This window comes from Pelmatolapia mariae, linkage group LG5 (genome assembly GCF_036321145.2).
Source record: "Pelmatolapia mariae isolate MD_Pm_ZW linkage group LG5, Pm_UMD_F_2, whole genome shotgun sequence".
In the NCBI taxonomy this organism is placed as follows: Eukaryota; Metazoa; Chordata; class Actinopteri; order Cichliformes; family Cichlidae; genus Pelmatolapia; species Pelmatolapia mariae.
Window position 1 is genome coordinate 11,990,751 of NC_086231.1, and position 13,226 is coordinate 12,003,976.

A 13,226-nucleotide genomic window follows, 5' to 3' on the forward strand; every position below is an offset into this window, starting at 1 on the left:
TGCTTTGCATTTTGCTGTTTTTGTTTTGTTTTTGTAGGAAAATTGTGTTGCAAATTATTTTTGCATATTTGTCACATCATTAAATGTAAGTATTAGACAAAGATGACACATTAAATATAAAGTGCAGTTTTAAAATGATTCCATGTGTCAAGAGAAAAAAAGTGATCCAGACCTATCTGTAGTTGTAACGCCAAAACTGGGCTCCAGCAGATTCCAGGGACAAATCAGATATCTCTGTCCAGGAGAGTGCAGTCTTAGGACAGCTAAAATGCTGCGCAGGGTCCTCAGACTCCCGAGCTTGAGGAACACACATGCTCCAACTCACACCGACTGAGCGGGCTACCTGTTCAGTTGCTCAGTGCAATTATTGAATCAACCAATCACACGGCAGCAAGTCAGTGCATTTAGGCATGCAGACATGCTGAAGATGAACTCCTAAGAAACTCAGCACCAGAATGGTGAAGTAATTCAGAGTTGGTGACAGGATGAGCTACATGTTGGTGATATACTGGTGTTTCCCCACTCCACCATCTTTACAGTTTTCAGAGAATGGTGCAGAGATGCAAAAATATTTAGTCCAGTCCACATTGTTGATGTTGGAGAATGACCAGACCGCTTTGAGCTGAAAGGGAGGCAACAGTAACTCATGTAACCACTCTTTACAATCAAGGTATGCAGAAGAGCATCTCTACAGCAGCAGAAGACCACACCAAGTGTTAGCTATTAACAGGACCCTGAATTCACAGGGAGTCAGAATTAATAACACGGGTGTGGATCCATCCTACCTTGTATCAGTAGCTCAGATTGGTAGAAGCGGAGTGATGGAATCAGGTATAATTAGTACAATTTGGCCTCTTAGTATCAACTGATCATTGATTAAACATCACAGCTTACCTGGGCGTTGTTGCTCACCATCTTCTCATGGTTGCTTCCTGCAGGAAGACTGTATTAGGCTGTATTATGCTAATTGATTTTGGTCGTGGTGCACCCTGCAAATAGCCTGTTTACTAAAAACACGTGTGACCAGTGGAAGCATGGTTTCATGTTATATGGAGCACTGTTGTACACGGTTCAAACAGGTTGACTAATGATGGGAAACTAGAACTGGAAGTGGTTTTCATATGATGATAATGATGCAACTGAACTGCAAGCAAAGCAAAGGATGTGCTCCTATTCCCCAAAGCAATTAGCATCAGCTTTCACCTCCTTTTCTGTTTTCTTGCTCCTGAAAGAGCTCAGAAAGTATCGCCTGTTTACAAATCAAACACTGATGCACGATGAATTCATAATTCTTCAAAGAAACTGGAGCTCCTGTATTTTTTTCAACATTTGTGATTTAAAAATGTGAACGTTTCTCCATTGTATGCCACAAACTGGGTTTCATTAAAAACACAACAATTGATTCTTGAAGATGAAAAGACATCTTTAAAGAAATCTTTTTTTTTATTACATAAAAAAATATTGTTTGTCATGTTTCCCAGGCCAGAGTGCAGCCTTTACATTTACAACAAGTTAAAGTCAGACAACGTAAGTATCTTTCACAATCAGACCTACAGACCTCTGTGTTCATAAATCAGACTAAATACATGACCTATTCTCCATGATTGTACACATCAAAACTAACCAACCATTCCTTATTTGTTTTTAAATCATCTGTGGAGATGATGTAATTATTATTATAACATTTACATTTACAATGATTGATTACACAGCAATGGAGAGTAGACTTTATCAAAGTAGATGTCTTTCTGAAAGTGCTGTAACTAAGTTTAAGAATATAAGCCACCCACTGTTATCATCTTCAATGCCCTGTACCAACATAGAGCAGGGCAGCTATCTGAACGCTACTCCAACAGAGGTCGATTATCTTGTTAATAATTTTACCTCCTCACTACGTACGACTCTGGATACTGTAGCTCCAGTGAAAACTAAGGCCTCAAATCCGAAGTCCCTGACTCCGTGGTATAATTCTCAAACACGTAGCCTAAAGCAGATAACTCGTAAGCTGGAGAGGAAATGGCGTGTCACAAATTTAGAGGATCATCATTTACCCTGGAGAAATAGTTTGCTGCTTTATAAGAAAGCCCTCCGCAAAGCCAGAACATCTTACTATTCGTCACTGATTGAAGAAAATAAGAACAACCCTAGGTTTCTCTTCAGCACTGTAGCCAGGCTGACAAAAAGTCAGAGCTCTACTGAGCCAACCATCCCTTTAACGTTAACTAGTAATGACTTCATGAACTTCTTCAGAAATAAAATTTTTATCATTAGAGAAAAAATTACCAATAATCATCCCACAGATGTAATATTATCTACAGCTACTTTTAGTACCATTGATGTTAAGTTAGACTCTTTTTCTCCAATCGATCTTTCTGAGTTAACTTCAATAATTAATTCCTCCAAACCATCAACGTGTCTTTTAGACCCCATTCCTACAACACTGCTTAAAGAAGTCCTGCCATTAATTAATTCTTCAATCTTAAATATAATCAACCTATCTCTAATAATTGGCTATGTACCACAGGCCTTCAAGGTGGCTGTAGTTAAACCCTTACTTAAAAAGCAATCTCTAGACCCAGCTGTCTTAGCTAATTATAGGCCAATCTCCAACCTTCCTTTCATATCAAAAATCCTTGAAAGAGTAGTTGTCAAACAGCTAACAGATCATCTGCAGAGGAATGGCTTATTTGAAGAGTTTCAGTCAGGTTTCAGAGCTCATCACAGCACAGAAACAGCTTTAGTGAAGGTTACAAATGATCTTCTTATGGCCTCTGACAGTGGACTCATCTCTGTGCTTGTCCTGCTAGACCTTAGTGCAGCGTTCGATACTGTTGATCATAATATCCTATTAGAGCGATTGGAACATGCTGTAGGTATTACAGGTACTGTGCTGCAGTGGTTTGTATCATATCTATCTAATAGACTCCAATTTGTTCAAGTAAATGAAGAGTCCTCTTCACACACTAAGGTCTATTATGGAGTTCCTCAGGGTTCAGTGCTAGGACCAATTCTATTTACATTATACATGCTTCCCCTAGGCAGCATCAGTAGAAGACATAGCATAAATTTTCACTGCTATGCAGATGATACGCAGCTCTATCTATCCATGAAGCCAGGTAACACACACCAATTAGTTAAACTGCAGGAATGTCTTAAAGACATAAAGACCTGGATGGCCGCTAATTTTCTGCTTCTTAATTCAGATAAAACTGAGGTTATTGTACTCGGCCCTGAAAATCTTAGAAATATGGTATCTAACCAGATTCTTACTCTGGATGGCATTACCTTGGCCTCCAGTAATGCTGTGAGGAACCTTGGAGTCATTTTTGACCAGGACATGTCCTTCAAGGCACATATTAAACAAATATGTAAGACTGCTTTCTTCCATTTGCGCAACAGCTCTAAAATTAGAAATATCCTGTCTCAGAGTGACGCTGAAAAACTAGTTCATGCCTTCATTACTTCCAGGCTGGACTACTGTAATTCTTTATTATCAGGATGTCCTAAAAACTCGCTGAAAAGTCTTCAGCTAATCCAAAATTCTGCAGCAAGAGTCCTGACAGGGACTAGGAAGAGAGAGCATATTTCTCCTGTTTTGGCTTCCCTTCATTGGCTTCCTGTTAAATCCAGAATTGAATTCAAAATCCTGCTCCTCACTTACAAGGTCTTAAATAATCAGGCCCCATCTTATCTTAATGACCTTGTAGTACCATATCACCCTATTAGAGCACTTCGCTCTCGCTCTGCAGGCCTACTTGTTGTCCCTAGAGTATTTAAAAGTAGAATGGGAGGGAGAGCCTTCAGTTTTCAGGCCCCTCTTCTGTGGAACCAGCTTCCAGTTTGGATTCGGGAGACAGACACTATCTCTACTTTCAAGATTAGGCTTAAAGCTTTCCTTTTTGCTAAAGCATATAGTTAGGGCTTGACCAGGTGACCCTGAATCCTCCCTTAGTTATGCTGCAATAGATGTAGGCTGCCGGGGATTCCCATGATGCATCGAGTTTTTCCTTTTCACCTTCTCACTCACTATGTGTTAATAGACCTCTCTGCATCGAATCATATCTGTTATTAATCTCTGTCTCTCTTCCACAGCATGTCTTTATCCTGTTTTCCTTCTTTCACCCCAACCGGTCGCAGCAGATGGCCGCCCCTCCCTGAGCCTGGTTCTGCCGGAGGTTTCTTCCTGTTAAAAGGGAGTTTTTCCTTCCCACTGTCGCCAAAGTGCTTGCTCATAGGGGGTCATATGATATGATTGTTGGGTTTTTCTCTGTATTTAATATTGTGCTATCTACTGTACAATATAAAGCGCCTTGAGGCGACTTTTGTTGTGATTTGGCGCTATATAAATAAAATTGAATTGAATTGAATTGAATTATTATTGCAGTTTTATTTTATTTGAACATATTTGCCATGCTGTATTTCTTCTAATTCTAGAAATGAACTTAAATTGTCACTTTTTTACTTTTATATTGTAGAGGTTAATTTATATTATTTATATTTAATTTTTCATTTAGTGTTTGAAAAAGAGGGCGGGTCATTTATTCTTTTAATATTTCATATATTTGTCAGCACAGGAGGATGCTCATCCTTTGTTTCCACTTGTGTAAATATGGTATGCACCAGAAAGTCTTAAATACATCTCAGTAACCCTTTATACACAGATGCAGTACTGCTCTTCTTTTATGCTTGCTCCTGTTTCCTGTTTGTTCTTGCCTGTCTCTGTCTTTTTCTTCCTCTCTGTGGGTACAGTCCACCAGATTAACCAACCTGCACACCTGAGCCTTATCCAACCCAGCTGCTCCACTGGCTGTGATATAGTTTAGTCACTCATGTCGTGACGATGCTTTGACCACCTTTCAGTTTTGTGGTTTTCCTGTGCTTTGAGTTTGAGGTAACTCGTCTCTCCCTGTGCTTCAGGTTTTCCTGCTCAGCTGTGGTTAAATATTGATCTCAGATGCCCACACCAAGTTTTTGAACTGAATCCGTTTTTCCTGCTCCGCTGCCATCTCCAGATCGGCAAGTCTCCTCAGTTCATTCTTTAGGCGCAATAAATCTGACTCAAAATAAACTGAAATTCAGTTTCCATGTCCTGCTGTTAGCTCTGGGTACACATATCAAAGAAATTACCAAAGTCTGACACACAGATGGAAAAAATGAGATGAGTTTCATGGCTGGAATTACCAATTTTAGGAACAAATAATTGCAAGTCTTAATTTTTATGCCGAGCAGAAAGTTTTCACTTTGTCTTGTGTGACATTTTGACCAGCACTATGTCTGCTCTTACACTTTTGTATGTGTTTATTCAACTTACTAAAACATTTTTTTTTTTTTTTTTTACAAATCTGCCATTCCAGGGATTGTTTGATATGACCATGGCTAAATTAACCTTTTCAGGCATCTGGGGGAAAAATTATGGTTGCTAACAGATAAATTGAGATGATTTTAGCACATGTCATAAATGACAGCATATTGCCTTGTTTCTTCACCTAGTGTAAGCACATTTATTCCTTCTGATCTTACTTCCTTTGCCCTCCTGTTTGTTTCCAAAGCTTTCTCAGCACATTGATTTTTCTCATTCTCAACCTTTTAAAAAGCAGCCTTGAAAACATTTTGATTTCTAAGATTCAGCACCTGGAAAACTACCAAAGACCAGCAAATGACTGGTGTTCAGTCAGACTGTGAGAGTTTTGCAAAATAGGGGGTGAGGGTATGTTATCTGTGTACAAAGATGACTTTGAAATCTTTTCCTCTTGATTGTGTAAACTCTCCTGAAGTGCAAATCATGCACCATCTGGTTGTGTGGGAGGGGGCTAAAACAAAACACACAGAATTCAAACATGGTTAAAGCGCAGCTCTGCTTCTTACTGAACACAGTTTTTGAGATTTTGTAGGATTTTTCTTTGTTTTAGGAAGCTAAATGATTCTGCATCCTATTATCAACAAAACAACAGAAACAAACACTGTGTTCAATCCATGAAGCAGATTCTTCAAACATAATTCCTTAAAGTTGATGCAGAGTTCTCATGGACGCAATAAGGCTGAAGAAAAATGTCATTTTATGCCGCAACTTAAACTGCTTTGCTGTCGGCAGCATCTTTCTTCCCACGGCCTCGCAAACAGTCTGGTCAGTGAGGTCCTAGGTCACTCTAACCACAGCCAAATCTATTCTGTGGCAGGCAAACATCTCCTCGGGTCCCTCTCCAGCTCAGTATATGTGAACAGCCAGCAGAGGTCAGCAGCGGTCTCCGTTTCTGTGATGGCACAAAGGCAGCAGGCCAAATATTTTCCTTCACCAACGTGAACAATTTTGTATAAACATCCATTTTGTCAAAGAAGAATTGGATAAAAGAGAGTTTGGTATCATTTAAAACATTTGTATTTGTAGTATGAACCCCCGCCCCCCCAAACAAACATCCTTCCTTGTTGGGATTTTGATAGAAAAGTCATGCTTCTCCTGTGAAAATGAAAACAATACGACCACCATATCAGTCTATCCTGTGGACCTTTGCATGTGAAAATATATAAAAAAGGAATTATTCTGAATATAAAACCTGGAAAACTGCATTTATTTTCAGATATATTTGATTTTTTTCTCAATTAAGCCTTAAAAATGATTCGAAAAATGAGTAGTGCGACATAACTTGATTTGTAGACTCCTCTTGTTTAAAATTAATTCAAGACTCAGCTCTCACAGGCAGGAGAGGCTGTTAATCTGGATTTCATTAATCTGCCAGGGTTTAATATTCATGTGATTTTTTTTTTTTTGTTTTATTGTAGCCGATTATTGCTCTAAACACACATACACACACATACACGCTTGCAAGATTATGTAAAATAATATTATATTTATCCTTCATGTCCCAATAAGACAGTCATATCGACTGGTTGGTGAAATAACTCCCAGCACTAGAAAAAAGTCAGACTACAGCTGACGTCTTCTTTAAGAAAAACTCTACATATCTAACAAAAATAAATTCAAATTCTGAGTAAAACAATACAGGAGAAATAAGAAGTCATTAATCAACATCAGTGAGTGAATGATCCATCCAGGGAAAGGTGAAGTCTCCATCATAAGATCTTCCTCTGCAGTTGTTTCTCTGGTAGCACATGCACAACAGATTCTTAAAAGAAAATTAAGTTTTCCCAGAAGGTGCGACGTCCTGACAGGTTTGTAAACTTTCTCCATTTTGACATAGGCTTGGTTTTACTCTCTTGGCCAGCATCATTACAACATTTGTGCCTATTCTTTGATCCAGATCTGTTTCCTATAAAATCGTAATCTCAGTCTCTTGGTTCTGGTAAGCCTCATCCTGCATCTCAGTGTCTAGCTGGTCCATCCTCTGGTAGGCCTGGTATCCCTTTTTACCTGCAGACAGATTGAAAGAAAAAGTAATAAAAGAAATAAAATACAATATAGGTATATAAAAAAATAACCCTGTGATGAAAAGGGATAACGCTTGTACCAAAGGAGAGGACAGTTTCTCTGGCAGCACTACGCAGATCTTCATCTGTTGATCTCCATAAATCTGCTATGTGGTCCACACTCTCTGTCGCCTGACAGAAGAACACAAAACAAAAACAAACAAACAAACAAACAAACAAAAAAAAAACACTTATGATAGCTGATAAAAAACAGACAATTCTGAAAACAAGACTTCTGAGTGTTGCTGTGACTGTGTAGAGTTGTGTTCTGCTTACCCGGAGGCATTTGAGAGCCAAACAGGAACTCTGCTGGATTTTAATATCAATACTTTTCAGGCTTTCTGTGTAGTAAAGCACCGCCTGAAGAAGAAAGTACACACACACACACACACACACACACACGAGGTGTTACTTATGCTGCTGGATTGGCCTCATACACTGTATATAAAAGATGGCTGTGGCCACTGTAACATAACCCACTGGTTTTGGATCAGTGATGTTGCTGCCACCATGTTTTTGTTGTTGTTGGAGGTTTTTTTGGAGCCAGAAGTTACCACATCTGGACAGGAGGGTGGAATGCTAACTAATCAGTTAATGCCAGCAAACTTATCAAGCTGAATTAATAAACTGAATGGGTGCAATACACGTAACTGTTAATTCTAACAGACTAAAAGCACTAGCGATAACAGAAGCACATCTGTCTTTGTCGTACATCAAAGCAGACCATATTATATGTCAGATTACTCAATTAAAATAATTCAAAAGGCTCCAGACAGCACGTTAGATCTTCGGGAATCCAGTTCAGTGACTGGAATTAAAAGGTGGAGATGGCTACAGCTCCCACTGTCAGTACAAATATGAGTACAAGCAACAATACCCTAACTTTAAGCCTTACCAGTATGCAAATTAGACATTTTATTAAAAAAACAAAACTTTTATATGTTGCTATAAAAGGAAGAATCACTGACAAAGGCTAAAATGTTCTTTTGTACCAGGCTGTAAGCATGCTTTTTTAATGCTGTAAAGTTAGACATTTTGACATGGAAGTCAATGGGGATTGACTCATTTTTGGAACAAGCCTCAAGTGGTCATAAGAGTAACTGCAGTATAGCTTAATTTTTCAGCTCCAAGCACCACAAACTGTCGATATAACAATATTAACTACAGCAAATTAAGGTTCATGCAATGCTAGTAAAAGGGACAGTTAGGCCTGTGATAAACTAAAGCACCTTACAAGCTGTCGAGTCCAAGTCTACCCCACCTCTCACTCTCACACCTGGGATAAAGGCGCTGGTCATTTGTTTTATTGATATTCATACTGGTAGCCATAAACCAATGTTTTGGACCCCAAATCCCTCCCTAATATTAAGATGTGGATTTACATTGTAGCTGTCATAATAAAGTCCAATCAATAAAGTTCAAATCCTTCAGAAAGAATTATCCACTAAGTGGGCTATAAAACAATTTACTTAGAACTTATTGACCCGAGTTCCTCCAGTGGAAATGCACAGAGAGCTCCTTCACTGGCTTGCTGTAAAATACCTCATTAATTTTAAAAAGTCTCTCCATAACCTTGCACCTCTAGATCTCTCTGATTTTCTGCATGTTGCCCTTCCTTCCTGTATTGAGTTTTCATATTGTTATTTTATCCATACTGTGATTTTAATATTTCATTGCTTGTAAGGTGCCTTTGAGTGTCTTGAAAGGCGCCTATAAATAAAATTTAGTATTATTATTAATCTCTGGAAAAGACGACTTGTTTTGATGTACCTTGTTCCTGAAGGCCTTGTATCCAGCAGCTCTGGAGATGCAGTTGGTGGCAGCTTTGCAGACTTTGTGGTTGGAGTCAATCTGCAGGGAGGCGAGAGTCTGCAGGGTGCATCCCAGTGGAAGTAGCTCTGTGATCTTCCGGCCCCTCAGCTTATTTAAAGCCCGCCGCCGTTTGGGGCTACTCAGGGCTGAGAGGATGTACTCTGAAATGCACCAATGAATAATAATGAACAACAAAATAATAAACAACATACCACTGAGTGAGCTGAGTGAGGGGGCTCTCATCCATTTAGCAGCTTTCATTCAAATATCATGATCTTTATGAAACATACTTATTACTGTTGGCTGAAAAGTTTTAAAGTTCACCCTTTATGGAAACCGCTCAGGAAAAGGAGAGGAAAACGAGGACCATTCATTTAATAATTAGAATAATAATATTTTTGGTTTAACTGTTTCCTTCTCTAGGTACTGTATTCACATAATTACACATATTTGTGTGCACTGTCATGGTCCTGACTCTTTGTTCCAGTATTTTTAGTTTCTGTTTCATTTCTTTGGAAGTTTAATTTATGTTCTAGTTCTTGAGTATGTTTTCTCTGAAGCTTCAAAGTTTGTCTATAGTTCTTGGTTTCTTAATTGACCAAGTTAGTTTCCTTTTGTGCCCAGTCTGTCTCAGCCTCATCTCTGCGTTTTGTCACCCTTTTTGTCTCCTCGGTCATGTCCTTGTCTTTGTCTGGTCTCCCTGTGTCCCGTCTCCGCGGATGTCTAGTAAACATGTCTTCAGTCCCGGTCCCTGTGTTTATCCCTTCCTGTTCCCATTATGATCTCTCTGTGTTTCATCCTTTTGTCTCCCCACTCAGTCATGTCTCTGGTCCCTGTGTCAAGTTTGCATTTCTTAGGCTGGGTCTCTGTGTGCATTACTTCCCATTTTATTTTGATAGTCCCCCTTCTCGGGTGTGTGATGTTCAATTTTGGCCCACCCATCTCGTCAGATTCTGTTAAGCCATGCTCTCACTCTGCCCTCCCACTCTCTCCTCCTGTGGACATATCATCTGCCTCTCCCTTGTAGTGTGTGTAGCTTCCATCAGTCCATTTAGGCTCCCTATTCCTACCCAGCTCAGTTATTGTTTTTGTCTTTTGTTTTCTTCACCTTTTACCAGCGTTAATAAAGCCGTGATTTTGAGTCATGCATCCTGGGTCCACTCTCTGCTGGCCACATGCTTGTATTTTATTTTTATTTATTTATTTATTTTTATTACATACTAGAACATTGTGTAATGTTTTTGCAGCATAAAAAGTAAATGATGTTTTATCTAATCTCTCTGGCACTCTTTGTCTTTCTTTGTCGTGTAAACTCCACCCACTGAGTATTATTTCAGGAGTTATTTGTCCCCAAATGAACCAAGCATAGAAATGCTGTTGTTGTTTTAGCAGTTTTTTCTCTTCAGTGCAGTGGTATGCAAACCAAATGCAGTTTAGCACTTCAATAAACAGAAGACATCTGTATACTGTAGCGAAATCTAGGAGATTGAACAAGGGGAGGTGGAGAAATGGAAAGAGCAAAGGGGAGGCAGAAAAGTTGTTGTGTGCTCATGTTTATAGTTTGACACCAGGAAAGGTGTCAAATTTATTGAGCCTCTACAGAGGCATGTGTCCCCCTGAACTAAACACAAGTACTACTTCAAACTATTGACATCCTGCATTTCCAGGCTCCTTACCCCATCTGTGACAAATGCACGCCTAACGCAGACTCAATATTTCCTCATATTTTCCTCAAACAGTCCTTTGAAGGTCTGCTTACACTGAAAATTTTCCAAGATGTCTTCACTATTGAAGAAATATTCTCACAAGATGTAAACCTCAAAATATTTCTCATAAACAGGCATGCAAGAGAACACACCCTGTTTGTTTGGGGTGACCATTTGGCTGTAGAGTTAACAGATGGTCCGGATGCCTTTAGTGAGCTGGATTCTCTGGAAGCTTAGAAGTATAACACCATCCCATTCCTGATACCTCCAAACACAGTCTTTGGAAATGCCTCCCATGTATAACTTCAGTATAAATACTGTAAAGTTTCAAATATAAAACTATTAAAATGGGTTCATATGAAAATGAATATTCCATGTTTAATGTCCTACGGTGCTTTGTTATAAATTATAGTTATAAATACAATGTGGCTACTACTACTATTACTTACTGTGATATATGTTTATTTCATGAAATGTTTTTAAACGAATAATAAAGTTAAGGTAGATAATAGTGATATATTTATCTGTTGACAGCTTTGTAAATTGAAGCTTTACCTTCTTTTGAGAGGCGGGAGATGTGATCTCCAAGCTCCTGGAAATTCCAGCGTTTCAGGTAGACTGACAGCTGGAAGAGGGTGACTCTCTCCGGGCTGCAGAGTGACCGAGAGCTGGGCACCACCCGGCAGGCCGCCTGAACCTGCTGCAGGAGCTGAGAAAACACTGCAGAGGAGGTAAAACACAAAAATTTAATACATCAAGGTGGTTTTGAGTCAACATTACATTACAGTAAAGTGTTCTTTAGAAACCTGCTTTAAGTTGGCTTTATAGTTTTGGATATTATTGGATAAACATGCTGAAGATTGTCTGAGCTACAGTGAGACTTCATGATATAAGCTGAGAAACATAATTTTAAGTATAAGCAGGCGTCTATACTGCAGAAACGTACACAAAGTATATGAGCAGCGCAATTTGAAATTGAACAAATGTATCCAAACTGTGCTTTTCTCAAGTTGTTATTTTCCTGAACATTTTTCTCACTTTAATCTCAAAGAGTTATGAAGTTTAATGAGATATTTCCACATGGCTTACATTTCCATTTTTTACTTTTCTGCTGTTTCACATGTTTTTTTAAGCCAAAATTCTTTTCCACTTTCTATCACAGTAACTGTTACAGTAGTTTTGTTTTGTTTTTTAAACTTTCTGGATCAGCTGCTGATCGGTTTTAGTAGATATTCACCCATCTTTTTTTTTGACAAACTTTTCTTTTATTTGTGGCAATTTCCTTCATATTTTCTCAAGTCAGCAAACCTTGCCACTTTCTAGTGATTCATAATATGCAGCAGTAAAACATTAGCTGCACTTAATCTATGATGACAGCATTCCTTGCTTTTTTATAGCCACTGGATAAAAGCCTGACTTTTATTACAGTGTGGGGCACTGTGAGATAAAAATGCCATGCATTCTTTCATAAAGTGGAATACCTGATCATCCCACTCAGGAGAGTCTGTAAATACAGTCCTGATCGAAAATTTAAGACCACTTGAAAAATTGCAAAATAAAAAAACAAAACAAAAAAAACAAGGTTATAAGTAGAGCTTCAAAATGCAACAAGAAGAATGGGAGTGAGAAAAAACATTTTTTTGAGCATGCAATTTATCGAAAACAAAGCTTAAAGTGAAACAGGCTGTTTTACAGCTGATCCAAAGTTTAGGACCACACCTCCAACCCCCCCCCGTAAATCCCCCAAAACAGAAATCAAAGTTTCAAACATGAACTCAGTAATGAGTAGCTCCACTTTTTTAATGACCTCAGTGAACTACTGTCTGTGATCTGTGTTGATTTCGACTGTGTAATTATTGTTGGGGATTTTAACATCCATGTGGACAACCCTCAGGACAAAGGGACTAAAGACCTGAGTAACACTCTGGGCAACTTTGGGCTGACTCAGCATGTAACAGAGGCCACACATAATAGAGGACACACTCTTGACCTACTGATCTCCAAGGGCCTGAGCATTTCAAAGGTTACTGTGTCTGATGTGGGCCTGTCTGATCATTACTGTGTTTTCTTTGAAAGTAAAATCTCAGCCCACACAAATATATCAACAGCAGTGATCACAAAACGGTGTATAACTGAACACAGTAGTGAGATCTTTAACCAGGTCTTCCCCTTAACACCTGACCTGTCCAGAGGTTCAGTCAATGAGTTCGTCACTAGCTTCAATGCTAAAATGTTAAATGTAATGGACACTATTGCTCCCATTAAGGTGAAGGTTATCTCTGGAAG

The 13,226-nt window shown here is 38.8% G+C and overlaps 1 protein-coding gene across 4 annotated transcripts in view; it reads right to left on the minus strand.

Annotated features, from left to right (window-relative positions):
• Nucleotides 1-4,413: 4,413 nt before the first annotated feature.
• The window catches only part of ripor3 (RIPOR family member 3), a 65,219-nt gene continuing 56,406 nt past the window's right edge, over nucleotides 4,414-13,226 (minus strand). For 2 of the 4 annotated variants that reach the window (XM_063473690.1, XM_063473693.1), the window contains 5 exons: nucleotides 11,496-11,660; nucleotides 9,193-9,395; nucleotides 7,699-7,782; nucleotides 7,464-7,554; nucleotides 4,414-7,366 (listed from right to left, as the gene is read on the minus strand). In XM_063473690.1, coding sequence (XP_063329760.1) covers nucleotides 7,266-7,366; nucleotides 7,464-7,554; nucleotides 7,699-7,782; nucleotides 9,193-9,395; nucleotides 11,496-11,660 — 644 coding nt within the window. In that variant the 3' untranslated portion in view covers nucleotides 4,414-7,265. The remainder of the gene's footprint in view (nucleotides 7,367-7,463; nucleotides 7,555-7,698; nucleotides 7,783-9,192; nucleotides 9,396-11,495; nucleotides 11,661-13,226) is intronic. The other 2 variants (XM_063473691.1, XM_063473692.1) reach the window with 1 other exon arrangement.